Source organism: Perissodus microlepis, chromosome 14, assembly GCF_051167445.1.
Source record: "Perissodus microlepis isolate ML-2025 ecotype Zambia chromosome 14, ASM5116744v1, whole genome shotgun sequence".
In the NCBI taxonomy this organism is placed as follows: Eukaryota; Metazoa; Chordata; class Actinopteri; order Cichliformes; family Cichlidae; genus Perissodus; species Perissodus microlepis.
Window position 1 is genome coordinate 21145200 of NC_140474.1, and position 27680 is coordinate 21172879.

Below are 27680 nucleotides of genomic sequence, written 5' to 3' on the forward strand. Positions count from 1 at the left end.
CCTGGGAGTATGTATAGGAGCTGGACTTAACAGAGTCTTAACTATGTTTTGCTAAAGTTTCACAAGTCGGCTAACCTTAACTTACCGTCTAACTAACACTGTCATTACTGCCATATTTGAATCCAGATAATTTTTGTAACTTCTTTAATAATAATAATAATAATAATAATAGTAATAATAAACAAACAAACAAAAAGAATAAATAAAAACAAAAACCTTGATCCACTTTTAAAATCTGATGTCATTAGCTATTTCCATGTGCAAATGCTGCTTGTAAAGCTTACAGTAAAGCTTGATATCCAGTTATTCATGAATATGAGGCTTTACAAGGATTAGAAGTTAGCAAGCTAGTTTCCACCGAAAGATGACATTACATGTTCTGACTGTAGTATTTCTGAATAATGAAAACATACTCATAGCACTAGTAGCTCTACTGCTATAACATGGGATATGGAAAACCAGAGCCAATGGGCTAGTAGACAAATAATATTGTCTTACCTGGTTGATAGCTACAGAGCTATGGTTAGGCTAATATAAACACATTAGCACAAGGAAGACATGATGGTTGATCCACAGCACGAGTTTAGTCAGTAATATGTTGCTGTGTGGTGAATCGCTCTTGCCTGGGAGCGATTCTTTTCTGAAATGTTCAAATGTTTGGTGACCAGGACACCATGAGCCCATGGGCTGAAGTGTACTCTGTGAATTTTTAAAAATGTAGCTTAATAATATAGTGCACAAGTAGTGCTAATAAAAAGATGCAGAGGCTGAGAATGAACACTGATTATGGGCTTGCAACATTACAGCAAAGCATGGTGGCCTCTATCAACTAAACAGCAGAAGTTTTTGTTGAAGTGTATTTTTGAAAATGATTATCAGCTATTAGTGGACTCCATTTCCTAGCAAGTAGCATTGCCTAGTCTTCATCACCTTTGGCACCTTTAAATTTTCAAGTTTGACCAGAGTTGTTTTCTTTTGTTGTTTAAGATCAGTCCACAGGTCACAGAGTTAGTTGGGTAGGGTTGCATTTTTTAAGTTGTGCTATAATCTATTCACACAGAAGTTAATACAAAATGATAGAAATGTGTTTTCAGAGAGAAACTGAGCTAGCAAGTGGCGAGAGACATCTGCTTAACATCTCAGAACAGATAAAAGAAAAACCTTGGAGAGTGAATTTCTGATTTATATAAAAGAGGAAAAACAGTTTCCTTGAATATTCAGACAATCTGGTATCACAGGGCTTATGCTGATCTTGTGCATGCTAAAGTGGGCTGTCTTAAATATCTGACATTGAGCATTTAAATGTCTCGCATACATCACTATTATGATATTTCTGTTCATAGAGGATGCCTCTAAGTATCCAATGGTTTCCTGCCTAGAAGCTGTCTTCAACACTGTAAATGCCATTTCAGCTGAGAGTATAAAGGGAGTACTGTCATACTTCTTAAATTTTTAAATGCATTAGCTATTGAGGGCTAATCTATAAAACATAAAAAATATATACTCAGAGACATCAAGAGTCATGATGAGTTGTGTGGTAAAAAAGCACCTTACAATAAAAACTAACTTCTGTAGCTACTTGTATGCGCTTTCATCCCTTAACCCAAGGCTTCAGTAACTTTTCTAGTCCAGTCCTGGGATCCAGCTCAAATTCTAACACCTAGTATGTAACAATAACTCACCAAAAACAGCACAACACTGACGCCAATGTAAGCGAACACTATGCACATCCAGATCTCGTAGGCCAGTGGGTCCAGGAAAGAGAAAACACCTGGTTTAGACTTCTGAGGCTTCTTGATCATGATTGAAATTCCCAGAGACATGAAAGGCTTAGAGAAGTCGATCACCTCCTCTCTCACCAGGGTGATGGTCAGTGGGGCCACAGCAATTTCTGCTTTCTGCAAAGGAGAGGGGTGGGGCTGAGATTTCACTTCACTCTCATGTTTTTACTGCAGTTAATTTGCAGCAACTGCATATAAAACAAACAAGCTATAATGAATAGAAACTGTCAATGAGCAAAGCAAAGGGGAACTGGACTCAAAGGTGAGAGAAGAAGTGGGAGAGCAGAGGGTTGAAAGAAATGCAGGTGGGTGATGGAAAACCAGAACGACAGAGGAGTATTTCATACAGTAGACATGAAAGGCAGTGTGCATATAGACTTACACACATTTACAAAATCCAAAGAAAAGTCAGAAATACCATTAATTCAGCACACAGACTGCTGAATGATTGCATGATTCTAAATGATAGCTACACTGGTAAGTGAAACAACCTACGATAGCAGCGCATTGCTACAAAGAGTAAAGATGTTGCAACACAAGAAAAGTAAACAGCAAATATAAAAGAACGAGGACAGAAGTGATATGAAAAGAAAACAGAGAGGACAGGATATCAAATACCCACTCAACCTAATGCACAATAGAGGGACGGATAAAATAAATTACAGCAAAGATGCGGGGGGGGGGGGGGGGGGGGGGGGGTAAAGTACAACAAAGAAAAGACAAAGACTACAAGTGCAGTACAGTATTTTCTATGTGTGGAAGAAGAGTTATCAGGACGGACTGTGAGTGTTTGATGCAAATCAAACCCGATTAGTCAATGTTCTGCTGTGTCACCTTCCAGATTCTGGAGGGTAATTAATTCTGTCGGTGTTCTGCTGCAACGTCTCCGCTTTCACTCTTCGTCAAATCGACGACTGACATTGTCTTGTATGTGCAAATAAAGTTTGTATTCAGACAGCATTGTGAGATCTCAGACTGTGCCTGGGAGTATATGGCATAATTAACCAGCTTGGCAAAAATCTCAAGAAATAAGTGAACCTGCCGTGACATTACATCTCAGTGGGAAGCTAACTTGGCAACTATGGAGATGCAGAGCTTGTGAGAGTTGCTATACTGCAGGGAGTCATTTTGAGAATTTCTCGGTCATTGCATGATGTAATGGCTCTGCAGCTCATACGACCTCTGCAAAGATTATAGAAGTTTTTGCCAAAAGGCACCGAAGTGCACCATAACAGGATGCGATTTGTGATGCTGTTGTAATGTCATTGTGATTTCACTTAAACGCCATACTCTGATACTTAACAGAAAATCCAGAACAAAATTCAAAGCATTCCTTGCATGCTGCAATTTTTCCATCCTTACCCCGTACACAAGCTCGCCAACCATGCCATTCCATATCTTTGTCTCTGGATCCCTCGCTCCGTATTTCCCATCTGGTACAATGGAGATCTTGTATTTAATTCCGATGTGTTTGGCGATCTCAGAGGCAAGGTCCACACAGTATCCCTCATACTGGTCGTTGCCCTCATAAAGCTCCCAGTTCTTCTTCAGCATCACGTAAGGACCCTCCTACAAAACCAGCATAAGGGAAGAAGGACAGCTGTTTGGACGAACATGATGGCAGGAATTAAGAGGAACCAGTCTGCTTACGAACAATGCACCACGTATGAAACACGTACAAAGAAAAGTGATGTTATTCTTGTGAAAAACAGACATGTATATAGATTTTAAGGAGAAGTTTATATTGAACTTCTTTTTGTAAAAACAATCTTTGAGTAACAAATCTCTACAAGATATGAAAATAATGCAAAGCTCCAGGATTGAATAAAAGACCAAAGAGCAAATCAGCTGAATTTTATAAACTACATACACATCACCCTAAGATATCTCAGTGTACATACAGGACCATGTCCATATAACCCACCATCACATATTCAGATTCATGTGTTAGTAACTGTGGGCATAAAATCTCACACACAAACTACCTTGTTAGTAAAACACAGAAGCCAGAACTTGATAAAAAATGATAGTTGATAAAATGGGAAAATATCTATAGATTACAGATGTTTTTTACAAGGTGAAGTTTTATATCTTGTTTTTCTGACTTGCAGCACTGTGTTATATGCCTTCGTCTACATGACTCCACAGGGACCCTCACCTGAATTAGTACAACACTAATGCTGAGAAGAGAGAAATGTATGAGAGGGAAGAAAAATACAAAGAAGGAGAAGAAAAAGCAGAGGAGACTGGTGCTTTTAGGCGAAATGCATCATTTCCCTGCATTGCTCAGTAATAATAATAGTGTAGACAAAGTTACAGACCCATTTGAGGTAACACAGTTGTGTGGCAGTATGTTTCTGTGGCAGAAAAACAACAGAAACATTGAAAAGGAAAGCAGCAAAATAAGGAAATATAGCTTTTTGGGCCATTGGTCATCAGAAAAGAACATTTGTGGTTGCAAGCTACATTCACAATTGTTGACTCTACAGTATATATCAGACAACATTTTCTTGTTTCCACTTTTCTACTTTATCACATGTGACTGTAAAGTACAAAAATGTATTAGGCTTTTCATTTATATAGAGGCAAGGAATATTTTTTTGGCCTTAAATCAAACTTTGGCAAATACACAGTACTGTGTGATATGATGGATCATGTTCCTCTATAGCTGGTGAAGTAATTTGACTGGCTAGTCAGTTAATATGTACACAAATAATTTTAACTCCAGAACTTTAGCAAGCTAAGGTTAACTGTAACCTGTAACTTTGTTACATGACTTTGGTTATAGTCATTTGATAACATTATCTGATTAGTTAGCTGTTATTTTTTGTTATTTTAGTGTGCTTTATAAATAAAGTTTATTATTATTTTCAAATTACTTCATGAGTAAGACAACCCCTGGGAGTATGTATAGGAGCTGGACTTAACAGAGTCTTAACTATGTTTTGCTAAAGTTTCACAAGTCGGCTAACCTTAACTTACCGTCTAACTAACACTGTCATTACTGCCATATTTGAATCCAGATAATTTTTGTAACTTCTTTAATAATAATAATAATAATAATAGTAATAATAAAGTTTTAGCGAAAAGAACGAGTTTAATGTGAGGTGGTGGGTGTATTAGGAATAGCACAAATGCATCGCTGCACGTAGGATATCCACAGAGAAAAGAAACGCACACAGATGCAGAGAGTCTTTTGAGTGACAGTGCATCTATCAGAAGCAGTGAGTAATGGTATTATGCCTGAGGCAGCTTACCCTGTAATCCACATGAAACAAAGCCTATTAAAATGTTATCAAACCTGTTTTAATCAAAGACTAATCTCATCTGTTTAATCAAACAGGCCCGGTATAATACCCAACATGGCCAAGCTATGAAACAGTAAATGTGGACGATAAAACACATACAAAACGATAACATTTGAATTCTTCATTCACGAAATTGATTCACACCAAACTCAAGTACAGTTTAATCAAGGAGAATTTTTATGCTGACATGAATCAAAGAGGTCAAATGAGCAATAAAGAACACAGATCTGGATGAAATCAATGGGAGAATCGTCAATCTGGGAAATTGAATTACATTAAGAAAAGGTCTAGCTCAAAGGAAGGCATGCAGAGGGATTAAAACCATCTCACAACAGGAGCTGAGCGATACAAACAAATCCTTCAAAGGGAAGTTGGATTTATAGATTGATCCTTATTCTCTTCAGCAAACAAAGAGCTTGAAATGAAACCATTTACTTGTGCACTTGTGTACGACTGAGGCGTAAAATGAGAAATTCTTCTCAGTGGGGGTATTTAATGACTTTGCATTTATCTAAATGTAAAGATGATTTATACTGCAGAAGAATTTCTGTCTTATATTATCTGATTCCTAATTTGGTTTATGAGTAAATATCTTGAAAATTAAAAGTATTCCCCACCGCCTCTGCTGGACATCCTGACACTGCTCACTGGATTGAGGATTACCATTCTGAAGACTCCAGTCTGGTATTTTGGCCACCACCAAAATAAAATAAACCCAAAAAGCATCAAGATAAAGTATTATCATTGTTATTTTAAGCATGTTCACAACCTGAAAAAGCTGCTAGGATAGCTGTAAACATTTCTTTTTCTAAAATATATATTTTTTAAATGAGTTCATCATCATTTTTTTTTAGTTTGCTTAGGACGTGCACGCCTTTTTGTTCTTCCACATAAACAAGGTAAAAAAAAAAAAAAACATACAGAAAATAACATTACATTTAGACAGTTCAAAAACAAACACACATTTCAGTGGTGCTTTTTGCAAAAAAAAAAAAAAAAATTCTCCACTTTTCAGTAAAAGACTATTAAGAAAATCTGTTTCTTTTGAAGCCAAGCATTCAAATCAGTTCTTAATTTATGTTGAATATTAATGCTGAACATTTGCACTACCAAGACAATCATCGTCATCATCATTAAATACAAACATTTGCCCTTTGGTGCTCAGTTTCATAATATACAAAGAAAACAAAACATAAAAAAACAAAACATTTCTCCCAAAAATATGATTATCAGATACATTAGCAGCTTCCGGGGCACGAATTCCACAGACTCTACATGAATCATGTGAAAAGCAAAGCAGTTTCATGTAAATGAAACAGATGCACAGAGCCATCACAATTGCATACCAGGGATAAAAAGTAAGAGGAAAGAGATAGTGTGAGGAAATCATCTTTTAAAGTACAAGTGCTTTGAACGCTGGAACCAGTTGTAATGCAGACAACTTGTACAAATATATATAAGGAAATAAGGAAACTCAAATGTATGCAATATTATAATCTGATTGATGTGGTTGCATGTTTAAAGCACTATCTACATTAATCTATAACCTTAATAATTTCCATTAACATATATGTGCTCAGAGCTAGACTGATACCACTCTAATTCTGTTAATTATGAAGCTGCAGCCATGAGACTGTTAGCTTAGCACAACTGTCCATTGGAATGAATGCAACCAAAGGATTAGCTGAAAAATACAACATACATCTCCTCAGTGATTTTTTAAAGTGGTCTTGAGCAATAGTTCTCCTGTTGCTCTCTACATCCATCCGTAAAACACGGTGGAGGTACTGTCGTGGTTTAGAGCAGCTTTTCAGCTAGTGGGGTTGGGGATCGTTTCAAAATGAATTATGAACACAAAAAGGTACCATCTGGTAAGCATCTGATTGGCAACAGTTTCATGTTTCAACATGACAGTGATCCCAAATATACTGCCAATGCAGTGAAAGCATACCTTGATAAAAAACACACACAGTGGAACACTATCAGTCAGGATTTAGCCTAAACAGAGCCTGGACCTCAACGTGATTAAAGCAGTGTGGGATAATCTTGAACGAGAACAGAACAAAAAGGCAGCCAACATTCAAAGAGGAGCTTTGAATGTCATTCAAGAAGATTGGAGAACTACAGTTCAGCTAAGAGAGTTCAGACTGTGTTGAACGTTTAAGGTGTCATACCTTTCAAGCTTGTTAGAATTGTAACGAGCTATTTATTTATTTATATATCTCTATTTCCATGTATCTTTGCACATGTTTCAATAAACTGCTACACCTATTTCCCATTTTCATTTTGAATAAACCACTCTATTCCTATTTTTGGAGCTTAATTTGAATTTGAGATTGTTTCTGATATAATTGGTTTAAGGTTTATGTAATAATCAACTTAAAATCATATCCACAAGTATTCGTGCACATGCTGTAGTGTCAAATGGAGAGCCGCATTATTGTCCAAATCAAACTCTTGGCAGTTGGCAAATGAAAATATCTTCTAATGCATATTTATTTATTTTATTTATTTTTAGTGTCAGCTTTATAGTGAATTCTGTGAATCCAATCCTGTCACGTCCAAACAACTTTCTTTGCTGACCCTGAAATGGAAGCGCCTTATCGGGTCCTTCCCTTAAAAAATAACCTTGAGCGCTTGTTTGCTTCATCTTTAATCACTGATTCTCAGCGGGAATCTTTTAGTCAGCTTGTGTTAAGGAGAATGCAGCCATCTCAATTACAAGGTCAAATGCTTGAAGTCTGACAAGTCTACTTTGCTGAGTTAATTTAGTTTTATGTAAGCCGATACACACGAAAGGATATACTATATGTATGGACACACACATTTTAGCTGAAGCTCTGGCAAAAGTGGCAGTGTATCACTTTAATGCCTCCTTAAGGTTTGTTATCAGTTTGCTCCAGACACTTTTGTCTTGCTGTGAGTGAGTGAGTTTGTGTGTGTACAAGATGTTAGCGCATGTATTTACTGCTGGGAAAAAGCATCATGTTTGGGTGTTGCCTAATGTGGCATCATGAGTTAGTGCAAGGAATAGGAGGGGAGAAGAGAGGAAGAAATAAGAATCAGGAGGTTGAAAGGAAAGAAGGATGGTAATGGGAACGAGACTAGCAGGATGAGAGGGATGCAGGGTGTTTTGGCTGTAAGAAACTACAGAAGAAAGATGAGGGAGGAGATCAGAATACAAACAGTGATCGCTACAAGGAGAATAGACGATAGAAACAGCAAGGGGGAAAGTGTGAAGGAGAGATTAAGAGAAAGAGAGAATGTGACAAAAAAAGAAAAATGGAGAAGAAGCGAGGGAGCAAGCAAAGAAGGGAAAGGGGTGTGTGAGAGAGGGAGAACAGCTTTGTAGAAGCAAATGGTTGAGGCTGATAAGACATGAAACACTTCACACTGGTGCCAAAAAGGCAGAAATGACTTGCTATGTAAGCCAGTCAGCTAGCCTGGTGAGAAGACGAACCCCAATGCAATGGACAGTCAACCTAACTGTCCAGTCATTCATTCACTTCCCCTCAACCCCCCCAACTGGATTACAGCATTTTAAAAGCCAGATTTTTACATATCAAGAGACATCTCACCAGCCTGCAAGCTATCCGTTCACATGACCAGAGAAGCAGGGCAGGCAGTGAGTCACAGCCTTTGTCAGTTACTTGGTCAGGCAGTCCATTTATTAAGCAATTACTGCAATCACAGTACATAATCATCTATCCGGTCACATATTTGGCCAGTTGGTCAGTGCGATTAACTCCCAGCTATTTAGCCATAAAGAAAGCAGGGCAGTTCAGCAGTTAATAAGATTATTTGAGCAGCCAACCAATGACCAGAAGACGAAGACTGCCAGTCCTCCAAGTCCTCTTCAGTAACAGTCAGTCAGTTTGTCTGTCAACATATGAATCAGTCAGACAACTAATTAGACATCAAGGCAGACTAAGTCTAACCAACCAGCCGTGCACAATCCTTTTGGTTCGTTAAAGATTTGGTTTTATTTTTTCATTAACAATATTTTTTTAGCTTTTGCCTTTTCTTTCTTTTAAGATTAGAATTGTTTAAGTTAAAATCTAACTAATATAAAGTCAGATATATTGCACTACTCTGATTATAAAGCAGGGGCATAAATAAGACACAGTCATGTCCTCATGGGTTAAGGACACTTTAATAATGACCATAGGCAACACATCTAACAATCTGCCCTCATCTTTGCTCTGAGATCTGTGAGGGCTTTGTAGATGCACATGTACTCATGTGTTTGTGTAACTGGGTTTCTAATTAATGTTTACTTTAGCATTTGGGTCTTGAGGATGTCTGCAATATTTCCATTTTCGTGTAGGGTCAGCTTTGGAGTATTTTCTGGGATAGTTTTTAAAAAATGCTATTCTTTTACATGTAGAGTACACAAATGATCACAGTGTCACTGTGGAAGTAAGATTAAATACATAGAGAGACATGGAAAATAGCACTGTCTCATACAAATGCCCAACAAGTCACCTAAAATTATGAGAACAGGTTTACTTTACCCTTTTATTTCAATGAAGAGATAAAAAAAACAACCTATCAGAAGAGCTCAAATACACTAAAGGAAAGTTGACTGAGTAGGCATGACTGAATAGATTTACAGAGTGACACAGCAGAGAGATGAAGACAGAGGAGAGAAAGGTGAGTGCTTAAAAAAATGCCGGACTAACAGTGAAGACCTGTCACTCTCCACCTACATCTTCTCTTAAAAAAAAAAAAAAAACAAGTAAAAAATAAAATCGAAATCTGATTAAGGCAAATTCTTCTGCAGGCAGTGTAACAGAGAGGATGGTGGTAGCTGTGTTGTCCTCAAAAAGAGAAGAATCTAAATTAACAGTGTTGTTCCACAGTCCGGTGACTTTGTGCGACCAAATGTCAAACCTTGACAGACACTGCAGAATCCATTGCAGAGCTTTCATCTGGTGGTAGCTTTGTTACGAGAGGAAGACAGGAGCACAATGAGCAAGTCAGCCCAAAACCTCACAGGGCCATGATCCTCCTTCTCGTCTCTTCTCTGTGCCCTTATTTCTTAGCCATCTTCATCTAAGCAAATATATGATGTCAGAACCAAATAATTAAAAAAAAATGTTATACAGAAAAAAAGAAAAGAAAGATAAGTCCTTTAAGAGCTTTAGAGAAACTCTATCAGGCTGTCTGTTCTCAGTCATTTTCGAGGGTCTGTGTTTTCTGTCTGTTGGTTTGTCTGCAGACTCGGCATCAGTGTCGCTGCAGAGGTTTCCTCATCACCAGAGGCTGCAAAGAGGAGGAGGTGGCTGAGCTAACATTAGTCAAGCCCTGCTGAGGTCACCATCCACAGAGAAATATGCAAAGACTGCAGGCATGGAGGTAAAAACAAAGGTTTGGGGAGGCTGAAGAGGTGAGTACAGTTACAGAGAATCGAGAAGACGAAGGAGAGATGAGGGGAGTACGAGGACAGATGTGCTGGAATGTCAGATGAATGACAGACATATTATAGAATGACAGAGGGAAATAAACAACGGAAGCATGTACACACTGTTCACCATACTAATTTATTCATAACACCAGCTCTTCAACCAAAATGAGATTAATGTATTGACACAGTACAAAATAAACAGAAAACAGCACTGCACTGTCACAGATTACTAAATTGCCCTTTTAAGTATCTGATCTTGTTGATGTGTTTGTATGTTTCTCTTGCACCTGACTCGAGTCACCAAACCAAACACTGCAGTGTAGTTTGATATATTGCCAGCTGAAATGTGCATGGCTGAAGGTGAAGCTCAAACTGGGGACACCTAATCCAGCTGATTTAGTGTTTCTGAACTCTTTACAGCAGCATGCCCGGCTGTTTTCCTCTGCGCCAGCAGGAGTGATGACTGGATCTGGCCACCGGAGGCACTGTAGACTCACTGCACTCTCAAATCAACATCTTTGAGCCGTTGTCTGTTTGTAAGTATTTGCATGAGGGGAGGGCAATGGCGAAGTACAACTGCAGATATTTTGGTCACATTTGAGTTTTCTGGATGAAACGATGCAATGTGCCTTAAAACAAAACACCGAATTAAAGCCCGAGCATCTGTGGCTTGTTTTATCTCTGGGCTGAAATTAGTCTTTTCAGTTGCTTTCACTTGCATCACTTTGCATGCCAAATTGAATTAGACTGATTGCATTTACAGGAAGGGGATGGCCACCATAAAAACGCTGCAGATGGGTGAAGTGAAATCAAATGTAAGCGGAGGATGTGCACACATCCACCGATTAGCCCTCCTTTATCCTTGTTTGTAGAAGAAAGAGGAATAATTAAACTGGGCTGCAGAGCAGTGTCTATGTGAAAGCTATTAGAAGAGATTGGACTGAGGTCACTTCTAAATGGTGATCTGAGGTCACTTTTGGATTTGCCTACTAATGAGACATTAGTGAAATCTTCCAGCTGGACAAGTGCCACTCCCTCCTGGCTGTACTGCGAGGGCTCTATTGAACTCATCCAGCTCGTCCACTTCCAGGCTGATTTTGCTTTCACTGTTAAAACGGTGCCATGTTGTGCCCTTGTTGGAGTTCATCCTCCAGCTTTCTGATGCTGAATGTATCCAAAAAGACCACAAAGACAGGTAAACCTCACCACAGAGCTGGACTTGAAGCACTATCAGTTCTACAGTATCCACAAAGTAACTGTGGTAACTTCCCTCTCTACGAAAAGTGATTGCATGTGTTGACTGGTTACGATCGTGTGTAATCAGTAATCAGCGGACGCATTACCATTTTCATTTGAATAATGTACGGCCCCCACCAATAAAAAGAAAACAAAGAGGGTCCAAGCTGAAAAAACATTTCTTTTTTTAATAAGTGGAAGTTTCCAAACGCTTCCCATGGACGCTGAAACAATGGCTGAGGTGAGAGTGTGCCAGAGGCTGACTGAAAAGCCAGATTGTCCAGACATAAAGGTTCAATCGTCCTGTGAACCATCAGACGAGTGTAACAACACTTAAAAGGGGCACTTTAGCCTCGTATTATCACATTAATGTTGTGGCCATTGTTTCCCCACAGTACAGACTGCAATATTCATGGCAGACTCTATTAGCACTAAGGGATGACACATGCCCACTTCTTCTTTATTTAATTGTACTGAAAATAGCCACAGTTCACCTAGAGGGTACTTTCAAGACACCCTTCAATGAAAAGGAGTGATGCAGCTTAAAAACAAGATTCTCACTTGCTATTAGAAGATAAAATGCAAAAGGTGGAGGCTAATCTGAGTATTTTTCAATATTCAAGAAACCAGCTTGAGATGATGTGAGCTTTCTGACATTAGGTCACTTCTAGTAGCTTCAACCACATGCAGATGGCTCCATGCTTTTCATCTTGTTTCAGCATAAATCAAGGATCATTAGACCTTCGATTGTTCAATTTTGATGAATCCTTGGGAATTGTAGCTTCAGTTGCTACAGCCAGTGTGCTCTTCTGCTGCTGTAGCTCATCTGCCTCAAGGTTGGACATCCTGTGCATTAATGTTTTTATGCCTGTGAATCCTTTCGAACAGTTACAAGTGATATTGGGCTATACAATTAAACTGAATCGAATTGATGTGCTGCTATCTTGGCTTCAATGAGTGGTTACTGGTGTTACTGTTGCCTTGCAATCAGCTAGAAGTCCGGCAATTTTCCCCTCTGACCTCTGGCATCAAGGGATTATTACCCAAAGAACTGCCACTCACTAGATATTTTCTCTTTTCTGGGCCATTCTTTGTTGGCCCAGGAGGTCGTCAGTCTGAAACATCAGCAAGCTGGCGCCAACACCCATGCCTAATTCAAAGTCACTTAAATCCCCTTTTATCTCCATTCTGATGCTCACTTTAAACTTCAGCAGGTCATCTTGATTATGTCCATATGCCTGAATGTACTGAATCGATTCCATGTGATTGGCTGATTAGGTATTTGCATTATTGACCACTCGATCAGGGGTGCCGAATACAGTGACTGGTTAGTGTGTATCCTATCCCCTGTGAAATATTCTAAGTGGGTGTTCTGTATATGAGAAATTCTCTGCCTATAGTTTTCCTATTCCATCAATTTCCACTTACTAATCTTGCTTGGAAAAAAATGTAAAATAAAAACTTATTTCATATGGTTATCATATTTTTTCTGGTGTGTAATTTTTTTTCAACATAAACTTCAAGTCTCTGCATACGTGCTCAAGTCAAATCAAGATTCTGGTGACATTAGGCTATGTATTTTGGAACGACTGAGTGTCCGCGCTGAAGGAGAGCTTCACCCAAATAGCACCCAAACAATGGAGAAATGAAAACAGTCAGATGGTACATTACCATGATAGTTGTCACGACAACAGTCCGGTTCTCCATAGCCGAGCTGTCATTGGACAGAGCATTTTCATTCTGGACCAACACAAGTTTGTCTATGTCGTTCCAGTAACCAATCTGAGGTAAACAGAGGGATATATGGGAGTAGGAGAAGATGAATGAGAGGGATAAGAGAAAAAACATCCATGAAAATATAGTTTAATGTACTTTCAATCAGTTTTACCCTTGCACAATTTATGCAAAATGTAATTCGACATGCATGCAATACAATCGAGATAGAAAAGGTAAAACGGAAGCATTAAAGGAAATGAGAAGGCGAAATAGGAGAAAATGAGACTGAGAGAAAGATAAATCAGATTGAGCAAACTCCAGGAAATTTCCCATTGGAACTGTAGGAGATATTGAGTGTGAGCCAAGAACCTTCAATAAACACACATCGCTGTCGAAGGAACAATTGCGATGCTGGAACATGGTGCTATATCTTTATTATTGGGGCTACATGTATGTGTTTTTCCAGTATAGAGAATTTATAAGCCGTTCCAAATGACATCCTATCCTCTTACTTTCTTCTCTTATGGAGACAGATTATGTTCAAACTTTACTTATTTATGTCACTGCAGATTTTTATGTACCCCCAGGTTGCCTGGGAACTGATCTCCAGTGTGTACTCCAAAAAGCCATTAATATACACAAGCTGTGATGGCTGGTTTGATTGCAGTCATCTAATGGTATTCATAATTGCAAACAGAAGTTAATAATTAAGAATTATGAAAATAATTATGGCGTAAATTATTTTTTTTATGAATGGAGGCTGAATGAAGAATGAAGCACTATACAAATTAACAGGAAGTGTATATATTAATTGTGATTTATGTATATATCCTGCTGAGGCATCGCATTTGCTCAAATTAAGATAAACAGCATTTTCTTTGCATTTTCCTGTCTTTTAACATGGCTTTTTAGAAACACGGTCTAAAATACTTTGCTCATGGTATTGCTGTGAGTATCTGGACTCAAAAATTTATAGTCCTTGTCTTTTTTTAATGCATGAGGAACGTTTACCTTGCGCGGGCCATTGCTCTTGAGTTCAAACACGTCCATCGTGTAATTCACCCTCCGACCGTAGTGATCAAACTGAATATTCCCAGTCAGGCCCTGAATGCGCACCTGGATGAATTGTAACAGTAGAAACATAAAACTAAAATAGTTCATACAGATGTTTAAGATCGCAGACACTCAGTGAACAGTCAGGAGTACAATAGGAGTGCTTGGGCTTCTTTTTTTGTCTTCATGGTGAAGCCAAGCAAGCGGTGCTTAAACAAATAGTTCAATAACTGCAACGGGATGCTGCAACAGAGACAAAATTGAGTTTCCATTAGCAATAATTTGATGCACAGTTAACATTAAGACTGATACCCGTTATTTATTTCAATTATGCCAAACGAAACGCTTGCATTGTTTCCTATGAACACTTTGTGCCCAAGCTGAAAACCTGAATTGAGTGTGGGAATGTTAGCTGCTGCCACTAAGCAACTATAAACAGAAGAATGAATGAATGCAAATACTTGCTGGGTGCTGGGTTTTTGACCCAGTGTTTTTGAGTTTATTGTTTAATGTTCTCTGTTGATTCTTAGGTTGCCCCTCATTTGTTGTCATTAAGCGTTAGTTTGTCTTTGCTTTTAGAGGCCAAGTCTAATTAAAGTTAATATTGTCTCGTTTTCACTTTAAACATTACACTGAAAGTCTGAGGCAAATACCGCTGATGGGTAAGTACATGAGACATTAATATAAATTGATAAGATATAGAAATACGGCAGTACAAGTATAAACATAGAGACAATTGAAGTCCTGTTGATACAGTATTTTAAAACAACTGGACCAAAGCATTTATTTCCATAATATTTTGTTCTGTCATGTGCTGTTTTTATCATCAAATGGTTGGGACCTCCACAACTTTAACATTATGACCACAAAATTTCTACCGATTCACAACAGACAACAGCCGCAGTCCCTAACAGAGCATCCATGTACTGTATGCCTTATTTTCAAAATAAAAGCACCTGGATATTCATAGGAATTTAACTGAATGCTTTTAATTTAATTATTTATTAAATGATTTTAAGACTCCTTATTCCTGTGAGATTTTCAAAATAAAAGCACAAAGCTAAGAGTTTATCTGAATGGTTTAATTAGTTTAATTAGTGTTTAAAACCTTTTCAGTAATTTTTTCTGCTACCATTTTGTTTCAGATTATTTACACAACCTATTTACCTCCAGCTTTTCAGGAGAAAGCAAAAAAAAAAATTCTACATCAGCAACAATCCTAGTCTTACTTCTTTGTTTTGTTCATTTCATTTGTGTATGCATTTGTTTTTTGTGTGTTTACATGTGATAATGGATAATTCATTTAGCTTTCACTCTATTATAAAATTTGTACACTATCAGTGAAATTGAGCCAACCTGTTTGAGCGCACGCTCCATATCTATTCCTTGGTTCCAAGGAGCAGCTGGATTGGCCAGACAGTCACCTGCATTGCCACGGCGACTGATATCGATTTTTTGACGGCGAAGGGTGCGGAAGGCTTCAGCCATTACAAGGACACCATCATAAGTCAGAGATGAGGTATACTGCGAAAAAGAGAGAGGGGACAAAGGTTACCTCTTTGACAAGCCTAAACTTTGTATAGAACTGTATGTATATCTTAGGTCCTTCATGTTATATAACTGATAACATAAATTGCCTAAAAACAGTTTTATTATCCTTTTGCATTAAAATGTTTAGTGTGAAGTATTTCAGTATATTTGTTGCTTTCCAAGAATGTTTTTCTACAACAGTATTACTACCCACTCACATCTTTTGACCAGGCTTAGACCATCATAACTCTACATAAGGGAACATGGTCATTATGTAAACTGTGACCAGTGCCACAGTCTATCTCACTGCTCTGACTTTTATTTTATTTCTCCAGTAAATATCAATCAACACCACTATAAATGTAACATCACTGTAAATGTGCCAGGATTAGACAGAGTTACAGTTTTTAAATAAAGTCACTGTACGTGACATTGAAGCCATTTAAATGAGTTAAATTATATCATAAACGTGTTTTTCAAATATGCCATAATTCTTTGTCATGCTGATTGCCAAGGTTTACAAATGCTTATTAGTGTTTCACTGGGTTGTATTATAAAATAGACTTAATACCTTTGAAATGACTTGCTATTAATTTTAATTCAATGTAAGACACTATCAGTGTCTGTGCTCTGATGAAACCCTGCAAGTGATGGTGGTCTTGACAGATTGCTTGACAAATTCATTATAGGTAAGACACAGCGCTGCAGGGAAGAATACCACACACTCAGCAGCAACACCCCCACCCAGGACACACACAGACACGCAGCTCCACACAGATGGAGGCAGTCAAACACACAGCAGGCTGCCTTCACATCGTGACAGAAAGAAGTGGAGGGATGAAAATGGAAGGATGGAGGCAAGTCGGCTGAGATTCTCTTGCCAATGCTTTCCACGCCTCTGCAGGTAGTTTCTCTCTTATTGACATCCCTTGATTTGTATCCCACAAGGTGTTTTTTGCAAGGCTACGCAACTGTGTCATCCTCCTTTCATCTGTACCCTTTGAAACTAAGGAAAGCCTTCAGGCATGTGACTGACAGATGAAGACTATCCGAATCACAGAGAAAAAAAAAAGTGAGCCAAGTAGATTTCTAACTTTCAGTTTTTGTCAGGAGCAGAGTACAAATGTTTTGGGGGCACAAAGAAACAGAATTACCTTTTAAAAACACAAAGTTTCAGAAAATGTTCCCCAGGATCAGATTCAATCTTTAAGTTTTTAAATGTGGCTTGTCAAACAGGATAAAACATTTAGAGAAAAGTATCAGGGAGCGGCTTTATGATTAATATATAAAGATGAACCAAGTAGTTTTCATTTTTCACACATATTTATAAAAATCTATGCAGCTATGATGCTTTGCAAAAAGTGAAATGATCAAATCCCTCCTTTTGCAAGTGGAAGGACTTGAACATTGTCCAGTATAATCAAATGCAAGAAAAACTAAAATTATTTCTAGTAGCATCAGCTGTTATTTATCTTTAAAGCTAATAAAAATGCCATTTCGCTAACTAACTAAGTTTGTGATTTAAACAACTCCATCCAATTCGAGCCAAAACCATATCTGACCTAAATTTCAATGTCTTTGTGTAGCTCTCTTATGGCTCCCCTGCTGTTTTCAGATCACTCCTGGAAGTGTTCTGATGACTTCCACATCTGAATCTTTACCTCTTTTACTGTCACACAAAGAACAAAAGAACAAAAATCAAACAGAGCAAAATTCTGCTGTTAGGTAGATGTTACAGCTAAAACTTGATCCTGAATAATTTAGGACTTGGTATTTGACCCTGACATTCACAGTCTGATCATCAGGTCAAATTCCTTTTCCACAATTCCCATGACTGTGACAATATGATGACTGAAAATACATGCTTCTGATTATTCTCTGGGTTTGGATGCTGCAGGCTGTTTCACTGAAAGCTGCTGTTTGTTTGCTGTGTTGTAGCCAAAGCCTTCCTTCCTTATTTCCATGTATAGTTGTAATTTCTTGTTTTGAGAAGGGTTTTTGGTTTTCCAGATATCCAGGGTTGTTGAATCTGTTATAGATGTGTCCTTGCATGACAGCATTTAACGTGGCGTCATGAATAACACTGGCTGAGCACGAGTTCATCTTCGTGCAGAGGGAGAAAGGTACGGTCTGTGAGTGAAGGCTTTTACTGTTACGTTCTGTTCTAATTTTGTCTCTCCAGCATTTCCTTCTTTTTGAGACTTTGTCTGTTAGCTGTTTGTTACGTCCTGTTTTATTTTGTGAGTTGTTTGTCTCTTTTTGACTTGCTTCTAGTTTTACTGTCTTTTCATTGTCTTGCTTAATCTCAGCTGTGTCTAGTTCCCATTGTGTTTCCTCTCATCCCTGATCATCCCTCTGTATACAGTCCTGTGTCACTTTGGTCGTTTTCAGAGTGCCTGTGTTTTTACGCTTGTGTGCTTTTTTTTTTTTTTTTTTTTTTTTTTGAAGTAGGGCTGCTGCCTTCTACCCAATATGAATGTTTAATTTTTTATCTTTTCCACCTGTAAGTTCTGAACCTGGGTGTCTTTCCTGTGACAATAGCTCAAAAAAAAAAAAAAAAAAAACGGATAAACTGGATTTGATTAAAAGCAATAACAAGAAAGATGGAAAACGTCAGGATTGTGCAAGAAGTTAATAGACAAACAAAAAGAAAAAAAAAAATTTAAACACTACATTGAAAAAAATATTAAATGAGTTTCTGAGAGGGAAATAACATCTGAACATTTAATTTCATACCAGCAATAATAACTAAAAGTAGAATTTAAGTCAGTAAATCTAATGTTTACTAAGATTATTATCACGATGATCATTATTAAATCCTTCTTATTAATCATTTTGATTAAATCTGTTAACACAGATGTGGTAAACATTCATAAAGTCAGATCAAGTGTTTGAAAGAAATTTGGAAAAATTGTTTGTATCTCTTGAAGTGATCCTAGTTATTATATACACAACATTTTAAATGAGCTTAATATATTTCTTTGACAATTACTTTTCAACAAAATCTCCGAGCAAAACAAAGAGACACCAGCAGTTAAGAGATTTTGATTGATGGGCGGCTCAAATTCCAGCCTCAAGTGTAGAAGGGACAATTCTCAGTAGTATTTCCCACCCTGCCCATTATCAGGCCACATTTTTATTTGGCCTAAGGCTACCAGTTGCCCCGAGGTTAACTGAGCTCATTTTTTTCTTTTTTTACAGAGCAAAAATTAGCCAAGAGCAATTTGGAGGCATCTGTTGTCACGAGAGGTAACTGGATTTCTGTTACTGTTACATCATTCAAATCATTGTTTCCAGGTTTGTAACACAGCATATGTACATGGCAGCAAAAGTAAATACATTCTCTGAATGCACTTAAACAAAGATGTTTAGAGGTTTTGAGATTTGAGCACTTACAGGTGTGTTTGCTTCTGTTTTGTGCATCAAAATATGTTCACTGTGTTTATCTGTCACAATCATGCATAATGGGCTTACCTCAATTAACACACTAAATGTTGTGTAAATGTTAAGGGACGATTGATGAAGCTGACATCTACTAATGAGAATTCATTAGGTGAATCTAAAACTGATGATTAGCTCATTAACACTGGGACCGGGTGAAAAATAGCGTGCCAATTAGAAATCGTAAAACCATAAATATATATTTGCATCACTGAAAGACACATACACAGTTCCATCTTTTTGTAGTTACTGCGTTACTGTGTTTTTTTGAGGATTATTGAATACAAACAATTTCAGCAAGCGGGCAGAGGGCTGACAGCTGATGTATTTTTAATGGGTAGGTGGACATTTTTTCTATAAATATACCCACAGGTCAGTGCTCTGTCAAGGGATTTAATTGTGAATATCTATAGGGAGCTGGAACTATAAAGGTTAAAGAAAGATATCTCAGAAAAGTGAGTAAATAGGTGAGAGAGCCGACACATGACAGCAGAATTTTATTCTGAACAGACACAGAACACCAAAGTCTTTAGTCTACATAATCTGTATGCATCACGTTAACCTTGAGACTTAATCACAGATAAGCCTTTTCACTGCCATATTCTGAGGTCATGCTCTGATTGGCTAAGAAGCTGTAACACATGCACCACATCACACTCTGAATGGTTCAAATACTGCGTATCCCCCTGTGGCTGGATACCTGATTGAAAACCTTCCGTGCAGCTTTTGCGTTGAATTTCAGGTACAAAGAGCAATTTGCACATCAATGGCAGTAATGTGTGTGTGCGCACTTCAAGTAACTGTTTATCTCAATACCATGCATTTTTGAAGTAAGTCTGAATGGAAGTCCTGCATTTTCTTCATTCCATATTTTGCTGTAGAATTTATTTCAGCGCTTCAGCTACCACACAAGACTATGTTTCAGGTACCGAGACCTCTGTCTGACGCAGATTTCCAAAATGCATATTCAATGATAGAGCAACGTGTTTTTATTACCTTAGGTGGGCTTTCAGATCCAGGGTATTCACGCTGATCGAGTTTGTTCCAGCGCTGCATAAGTTTTATGACAATAGGCTTGCTGAAGTCCACTAACTGGAACCCGGTCACATTGGCCCCGCCGTGCATGAACCTTTCCAAAGATATGTCCTTGAAACCCTGGGTAGACCAAAAGCATGACAGAAATAAAGAAATGTGTTTGGAACAATGTAACACATAAACCACAAAAACCTTCAGACCAGACGATGTAATGCAGTCCATATTCATCTTATGAAATATCCAATGAAACAACCATTTAATCAGTGTAAAGAAGGTACACTTCATTAACTACACATTTATTGCCTGAGATATCTTAATATAAGAAAAAAGTCTCAGTTTTTCTGATAAAGAAATGTGTTTTATTTTGTTTATGTATTTATTCTAACTGTGGAACCACTGTAAAAGTCAAACAAAACCCAGAACTTTCTACAGTAGATCATTTAATTGATTAACTGCTACTCAAGTACTTCGGTATCGTATGAATGGCCATGGGGGGATGTCTTTATGAGCAGGAAAAGCTGTGAAACATAAAACTTTAGTTGAAAGTCCAAAGTTTAAGCCTTCCTTCACATTTTCCAAAACTGTCCAGTGATCCAGATTGGAGACCTTGTCGGCCCAATTCTGACCCCCTGGCCATATGTTTGAGACCCCTGGTCTAAGGTTCAAACTCCTCCCACAGACTAAGATCTCCAGATTACATCCCCACAGTGGAAACTTTGCAACATTGAGGAATGACATTAATGACCAGGAAAACTGAGTAGATGGTAAGTAGATTACTACATTACCAACTGGTGATATAGTAATCACTAAAAGCAATGAAATTCCATCTAACCTGACCTGAGCCGGACCCTTTTACACTGTCCTGGAGAGAACTACTGTTCAAAAGATTTCAGGAATTAAGGTTGAAACAATGCTGATTTTATTGAGCTTGATTCCAGCAGCTTCCCAAAGGTGTGACTTTGTCAAGGAGAGACACATGATAAAATAACAATTTAGTAAAATACATAATAGGATCTGGTAGAAATAAATAGAAAATCATTGCAGAAAATCTCCAACTCTGTAACGACAAAGACTTGAAGAAGAATTCTTCAAAGGTCCATCTTGTTTTGTCTAGTACTGCATGTCTACTGTGGATTCTTAAGTAGGCTTTTGAAATAAAACATTACAACAACACTGTAGGAAATGTGTTTCAGAAAACAGCAAGACAACAGGTGAAAGCAATGCCAGCATCCTTACCAGGTTTGCTATGATGTAATGGTAACCTTTGACATGTTTCCCCACACTGACGGCCTGAAAAGAGAGAGAGGGAGAGAAAACTTGGATTTAATTTGGAAACCAGGGGAAAAGTAGCATTAGGGAGCACGACAGGGGTGACAAGGACAAAAAAGGTGATTTCCTCCATCTTATGCTCCATTACCTTCCTTAACAGTGGTGCTGTGGTTACTTTATTATGCTGATTAAAGGAGGATAAAATGATGAAGACTTTGGTACCATGCTGGCTAAAACCTCTGCAGACTTTTAAAACGTTTTAGTGATGCAGAAAACAGCCAGTACTTTGTCTTTTGGAGACATTCAAATTGAAATTATAAAATTTAATTTGTTCTGTTGAAATAGCTGCTTTTGAGAAATGTAGTTCCACTGAAAGAAAGCATATACATAAACTTGAAAACAGGTGAAGTCTGACCCAAACACAATATATGGGTTATAAAAGCTGCAGATGATTTCACTCTTTTCGGGTTTTTTTTGTTTGTTTGTTTTTTGCTATTTGATTTCAAAAGTGACCTATAAGGTAAAAATATTTCTGCTCAAAACTAAAACCCGTGAGTTTTTGGTCACTGATATTATCCATATAGGGAAATGGAGCGAAAATACAGCAGACTGTGGGAATTCTGACAAAGTGGTCGAATGCATATTCAGATTAACAAGTGGCATAAACCTAATTAATAAACTGTTCACATTTTTCTTTGTCTCTCTCTCACCCACACATATCAGCGGCTTTGTACTGACGCAGACAGATGTACGTACACACACACGCGTGCACACACAAAGATCGCAGCTGGCAGGGGCAGACAAACAGAGCAGTCTCTGTCTCAGAGCAGGGATGCAAGCCAATGCCAGCTCTGCAGAGCTGACTAGTGTGTGTGTGTTTGTGTCTGTATGCCCGTCTCAGTACACATGTGTGCGTTTGTGCGTGCGCCTCCGTCTGTCTGTTCACTCAGCACAGAAGCCAATTAAGAAACAGTCTGTGTGTCTGAGATGCCGCTACTAGTGTGGGTTTGTGTCTGTGTAGCTGTATGACTATGTGCATTGTAATGCTGTAATTTTAGCTTTTTTTTACATATATTAAATTTCTGTGTGTTACCAGTAATTGTAGGAGTTTCTGAGAGGTATGTGCATTAGTGAATGTGCTTGTGTGTATGTTTGTGTTAGTGAGTTTATCACATATGCAAAGTGAGGATCACATATAATGACAGGTGGCAGGACCAATGGGATGTTACAGCCCTGAGTCACACACTCTCTCTTTCTCACACACACTCCTGCCACCTGTCAGAGCTCAAGACTTAACCATCAAACAAGACAGACAATCTAATGAACTCAGACAACCATAAGGTGTCCGAGCGCATGCCATGCATTTATTACGTGGGTATATGATTGAAATCTGTGTGCGATAGGACTCTTTACTGTCATTACTGCAATCACACACTGATGTAGCTGTTGGGGAAGTCAATTTTTCATTCCACATTTACGAACTCCAGGGAAAAACTCAAATCTTGTTTTCTTTCCAGATGTCAGAAAGCATCAGGCGAGCTGCTGCAACCAGCTGAGTGGAGCAGACAGTCGGCAGACACTAGTGGTATGGTGAAAAATCTCCATTATGTGGTACTACAGTTATTAGTAACTTAACATTAATTCTAATTGTTTTCACTATTTTTCACAGGGTCTCACCTCATTACTTAACACAACCTATTATGTGGTTAAAAGGATCTAAAAACGCATCATTGTGCTTTGGCTGTATCTCATTAAGTGTTAAGTGCAGGTCAGTAATGTCATCTCTGCCCTCACTCAATGATATTTGGGCAGCCATTAACTCTATCTCATGATCTTGTTTAGCATCCAGCTCAGTGTCAGACCTCCATGCACCAGCAGTTGGATAATTCTTTTTTTACATTTTAAAAATTCCTTTTATTACTTGTAACCAGGGACTGTAGAGTATTTATAAATGTTGTAAATGTAATGTAGCCATTAATAAATTGCAACAACAACCTCAAACTTACTCTAAAACAGAATTATTTAACATTTAATAGACCTGTTAATTATTCCATGTTTTTCCATCCTGCTAAGTTATCTGCACCACAAATCTCTCCATATTCAACCTCCATACTCAACTAACATGAGTTACATGGTTTGCTGGCTTAAGCACTATTTTGGATTTTAGACTGAAGTATTCACAGTCTTGTTGGTTAAATTTCCCAATAACAGTACCTGTTCCAGGATGCTCTGTAGTCTCTCAGGCTCCAGGTCAATGACATATTTTCTCTCCTGCCGTCGATCCAGGTCCTCTAAGAGTCTCCGATACGCCGCCTCATTGAAACTCTCCACACAGATTGCACTCACCTGTTTTTACATGTCAAATGTGCGCAGGAACACAAGAGCAGACATCATGGATAGAGTCATGCATGTAAACCTCAAGCAAATGAAAAAGCTATTTGAAGAACTAATCACAGCACAGCATGGGAGCACAGTGTGTGCATGTGGATGTTTAAATTAATATACTAGTTGTGCGCTCTGAGAGAGCATGACAATTCTTGTGCATGTGTGTGTGTTTTAGCAGGTTTCCAAGAATTTGTGCGTTTGTGTGTGTCCTGACCTGCCATCCGTTCTGCCCCGCTCGCTCCATAATTGCCTGCAGTATTGCATAACCTAAACAACAGAGAGTAAGGGAAGGAAAAAAGAGTATTAATGCTGCACTAGGTACATGATGCAGTTGAAAAATGGATAAATTATGCTTTGCTGTTTTTCCAGAAAAAAAAAACCAAATAAATAAAAGCCCTCGTGTTTTCAAAATCTGTTATCCTAATCATAGTTGAGGTAAAACCTTTGCACACTATACCAGAATTAGCAAACTGTTTCCAGGTGTGCATTACGCTTCAAAACTAGGGGCAAAATGCTTAGCATTTAACGCATCTTCAACTTAATTTTTTATCTTCCAGCCTACAAAGTGTAACGTCTGAATTGTCTGTCGAATTCTGACACTCAGTGTTGACATTTCATTGAAATTAAATTCTCAATCCTTTTCCCCCTTAGTAGTAAAATAGGATTAAAAAGTAATTCATGTGTAAATACTTAGTATTTATAGTCTGGAATCAAAACTATAAAATGGACTTCTGCTTCTACAATATGAGGCAACACAACTTTGAACAGGCTGTCTTCTTAATGTGTTTCTAATGAATCTGACTTGATCAAACAAGCAGAAGGTGTCAACATGAGTGACAATGGATATAATATTACACCGAACAACTGTCATGTTGGGTCAAGACAAATGGGAAACATGTAATAAGTAATAACACAATGCAACAGCAATATTCTTTCTTAATATTGGCATGCGGCCATGTTTCTATCACGATGAGCGCTGAAACAAACCTTGATGCTAACTCTCTGAGCAAAGCAGATTCAATCAAAATAAAATGATATCACAATTCACTGAAAGTCACATGGACACAAAGGCAGAGAAACACGAGTACACCGGGAGTCTTCTAAAACACAAGACGAGAAAGCACACACTCTAGTTTGACCTTTTTAACCACTTGACTGATGCTATATAGAATCATACATGTGTCTAAATGAAAATGTCTGTGCCTAAAACTTAACCTAAAACTCTAAAAAGGTAAAACTTGGTGTAAAAAATAACCCAACTTTTGGAGAAAAATAAACTGACAAAAAAGATTTTGTGAACTTACAAAATTCACTAAACTAAAAGAAAATATATTTTTGACATTTTGTTCACATGTGTCATCATAACCTGCCTGGATGAGACTTTGCTGTTTTTGTTTATTAAGAATTAGTAGGTGTGCGTGACCTTGAGTCAACCGCCTTCACAAAGTGCTGTGTTTTTACTGCAATAACCAGTTTAAGACTAATTGATAAAAACTAAACTAAAAATCATCATTTTGCACTGCACCCTGCCTTTCGCCCTGTGACCGCTGGGATGGGCTTTAGCACACCTGCAACCCTGAACTGGTGAGGCAGAAGAAAATGAAAGAGTGGATAAAAACTAAACTCAAATGAGCTTATCTGCTCCAGAAACTAAACTGTATTGAACACAAATAAATCGAAATGAAATCAGAATTAAAACTAATTGCAGAATACAAACTAATTATATTGTAAGTTACTCAGGTGTTTTGCATTATGTGTGCCTTCCTATGTACTGTTTTTACACATATTATCTAATGCTTTCAGAAATGGGCACGCACTAATATAATCTATTTGAATTTGTCTGTGAATGCATTTGCCTTTGCATGCACATGTGCAGTTCTGTGGACGTCCACAGTTCGTGCCTCTGTGAGTGCGTGTCAGCAGCTGTCTCTGGAGCAGAGCAGGGTGCATAAAACAGATCACAGTGTTACTGCCCATTTTCCAGCACATTACAGGCAGCAGGTCTTGATGGGAGCCTATAATGAAGGGCCCTGCCTTGGCCAAGTCATGGGTGAGTACAGCCCAAATTCTTACGCATCCATCTTTCGCTCCATTTCTCCCTCTGATCCCCCTTTCTCTCAAATATTCCCCCTCCTTCCTGTGCTATATGCTACTGTACATGCCCAGAGGCTTGTGATTTTGTCTGTCTACTTATTCCTCCTTTCTGTAATGCTCCCCCTGCCATCCTCCACTGCCCCCCATCTACCTCCACTTTCTCCTCTTCCTAGCCCTTGCCCCCATCACCTTGTTTGTCTCCTCCTCTCGTGACTCACAGCTAATTTTCTGTCTTTTTGACTTCGCCACCACCACAACTGACCTAACCTGTGTTTCCTGTTCCCCCTTTTCCTTCCTCTTTTTTTTCCCTTTTGCTCCCCCGGGTAATAACTTAAAACAACGAAGGCCACAGGATGCTGGCTGAGGCACCTACACACATGCACACACACACCCACTATATTGTACGGTCTGGGGACTTTACGTCATGTTTGACCTGTGTTTCACTCCCTGTGGCTGGGGATTAGTCTGTGTGGGAGTGTATGTGTGTGTCTATTTGTGCACACATGTAGGTGTGTGTGAGAGAAATAACGTGCCAAGCATCCCCATGACAGTGGTTAGGGTCTGAGGGCATCAGCTGTGCCTGCTCCACTAACTTGCGTGCACTGCATGATGGCATGGTCGAATCAAAAGCAGGTGAACGCCGCGAGAGCTGAGGCCAAATCTTTGTGTCTGGCTGAAAAGTGCCAAATCACCACTGTTTCAGCTGCTGTCCTTATAAAGTCTGCTCATTGCCAGTAATAAAACCTTTGTGTTTCCATGAGAACACAGGGCTAAATATGGGAGTAACTTTATGAAAAAAGAACGAAAAAAAAGAAAAAAAAGGGTTAAGGGTAAGAGGGGTACGCCCTTACTGCTTTTATAGGAATTAAGAGGGTCAGTAGCAGCTGGGTGCTGCTAATCAAATGTCCTTGATTAACTGATCATCTGCAAGTCTGAGCACCTCTATGAAAGCAAAAGTTTTGACAGTTTGATGTTCTGGAGGATTCAGGAATGTGTTAGCTCAATGCTGCAATCTTCCCAGGAGCTGACGTCCCAGGAAATCCACCATATAGTCAAACAATGCAATGCTCGGCCTTAGAAATGCAAAACACCTCCAAGCAATATGTTTCAAGGTCTATAGGCCTCAGTAAGTGTGTTAAATGTTAAAGTTCGTGACAGCACAATTAGATGAAGATTGACTGGTAAAAAAGTACAACGTTTTTTGAAAGGCTGCCAGGAGAAAGCCTCCCCTTAAAAAACAAAAACAAAACAGGGCTGTATGACTTAGCTTTTGAAAAAAAAATGTCAAGGCTTTAGTGCTTGCATTGGAAAGACATGACCAAAGTGGAGATGCCCAGCAAAGTGCCAAGATTGGTGAAAACCAAACACAACATATCAGCACAATCACCTCATGCCAACTGTTAAGCACAAGCATGGAGGGTTGAT

The 27680-nt window shown here is 38.4% G+C and overlaps 1 protein-coding gene across 6 annotated transcripts in view; it reads right to left on the reverse strand.

Annotated features, from left to right (window-relative positions):
* The window catches only part of gria4a (glutamate receptor, ionotropic, AMPA 4a), a 113755-nt gene that overhangs the window by 34020 nt on the left and 52055 nt on the right, over positions 1–27680 (reverse strand). For all 6 annotated transcript variants that reach the window (XM_084951589.1, XM_084951587.1, XM_084951590.1 and 3 more), the window contains exons 4-12: positions 24376–24428; positions 23991–24122; positions 21744–21797; positions 20469–20627; positions 15858–16025; positions 14460–14564; positions 13404–13514; positions 3144–3350; positions 1683–1898 (exon numbers count right to left, since the gene is read on the reverse strand). In XM_084951589.1, coding sequence (XP_084807715.1) covers positions 1683–1898; positions 3144–3350; positions 13404–13514; positions 14460–14564; positions 15858–16025; positions 20469–20627; positions 21744–21797; positions 23991–24122; positions 24376–24428 — 1205 coding nt within the window. The remainder of the gene's footprint in view (positions 1–1682; positions 1899–3143; positions 3351–13403; positions 13515–14459; positions 14565–15857; positions 16026–20468; positions 20628–21743; positions 21798–23990; positions 24123–24375; positions 24429–27680) is intronic.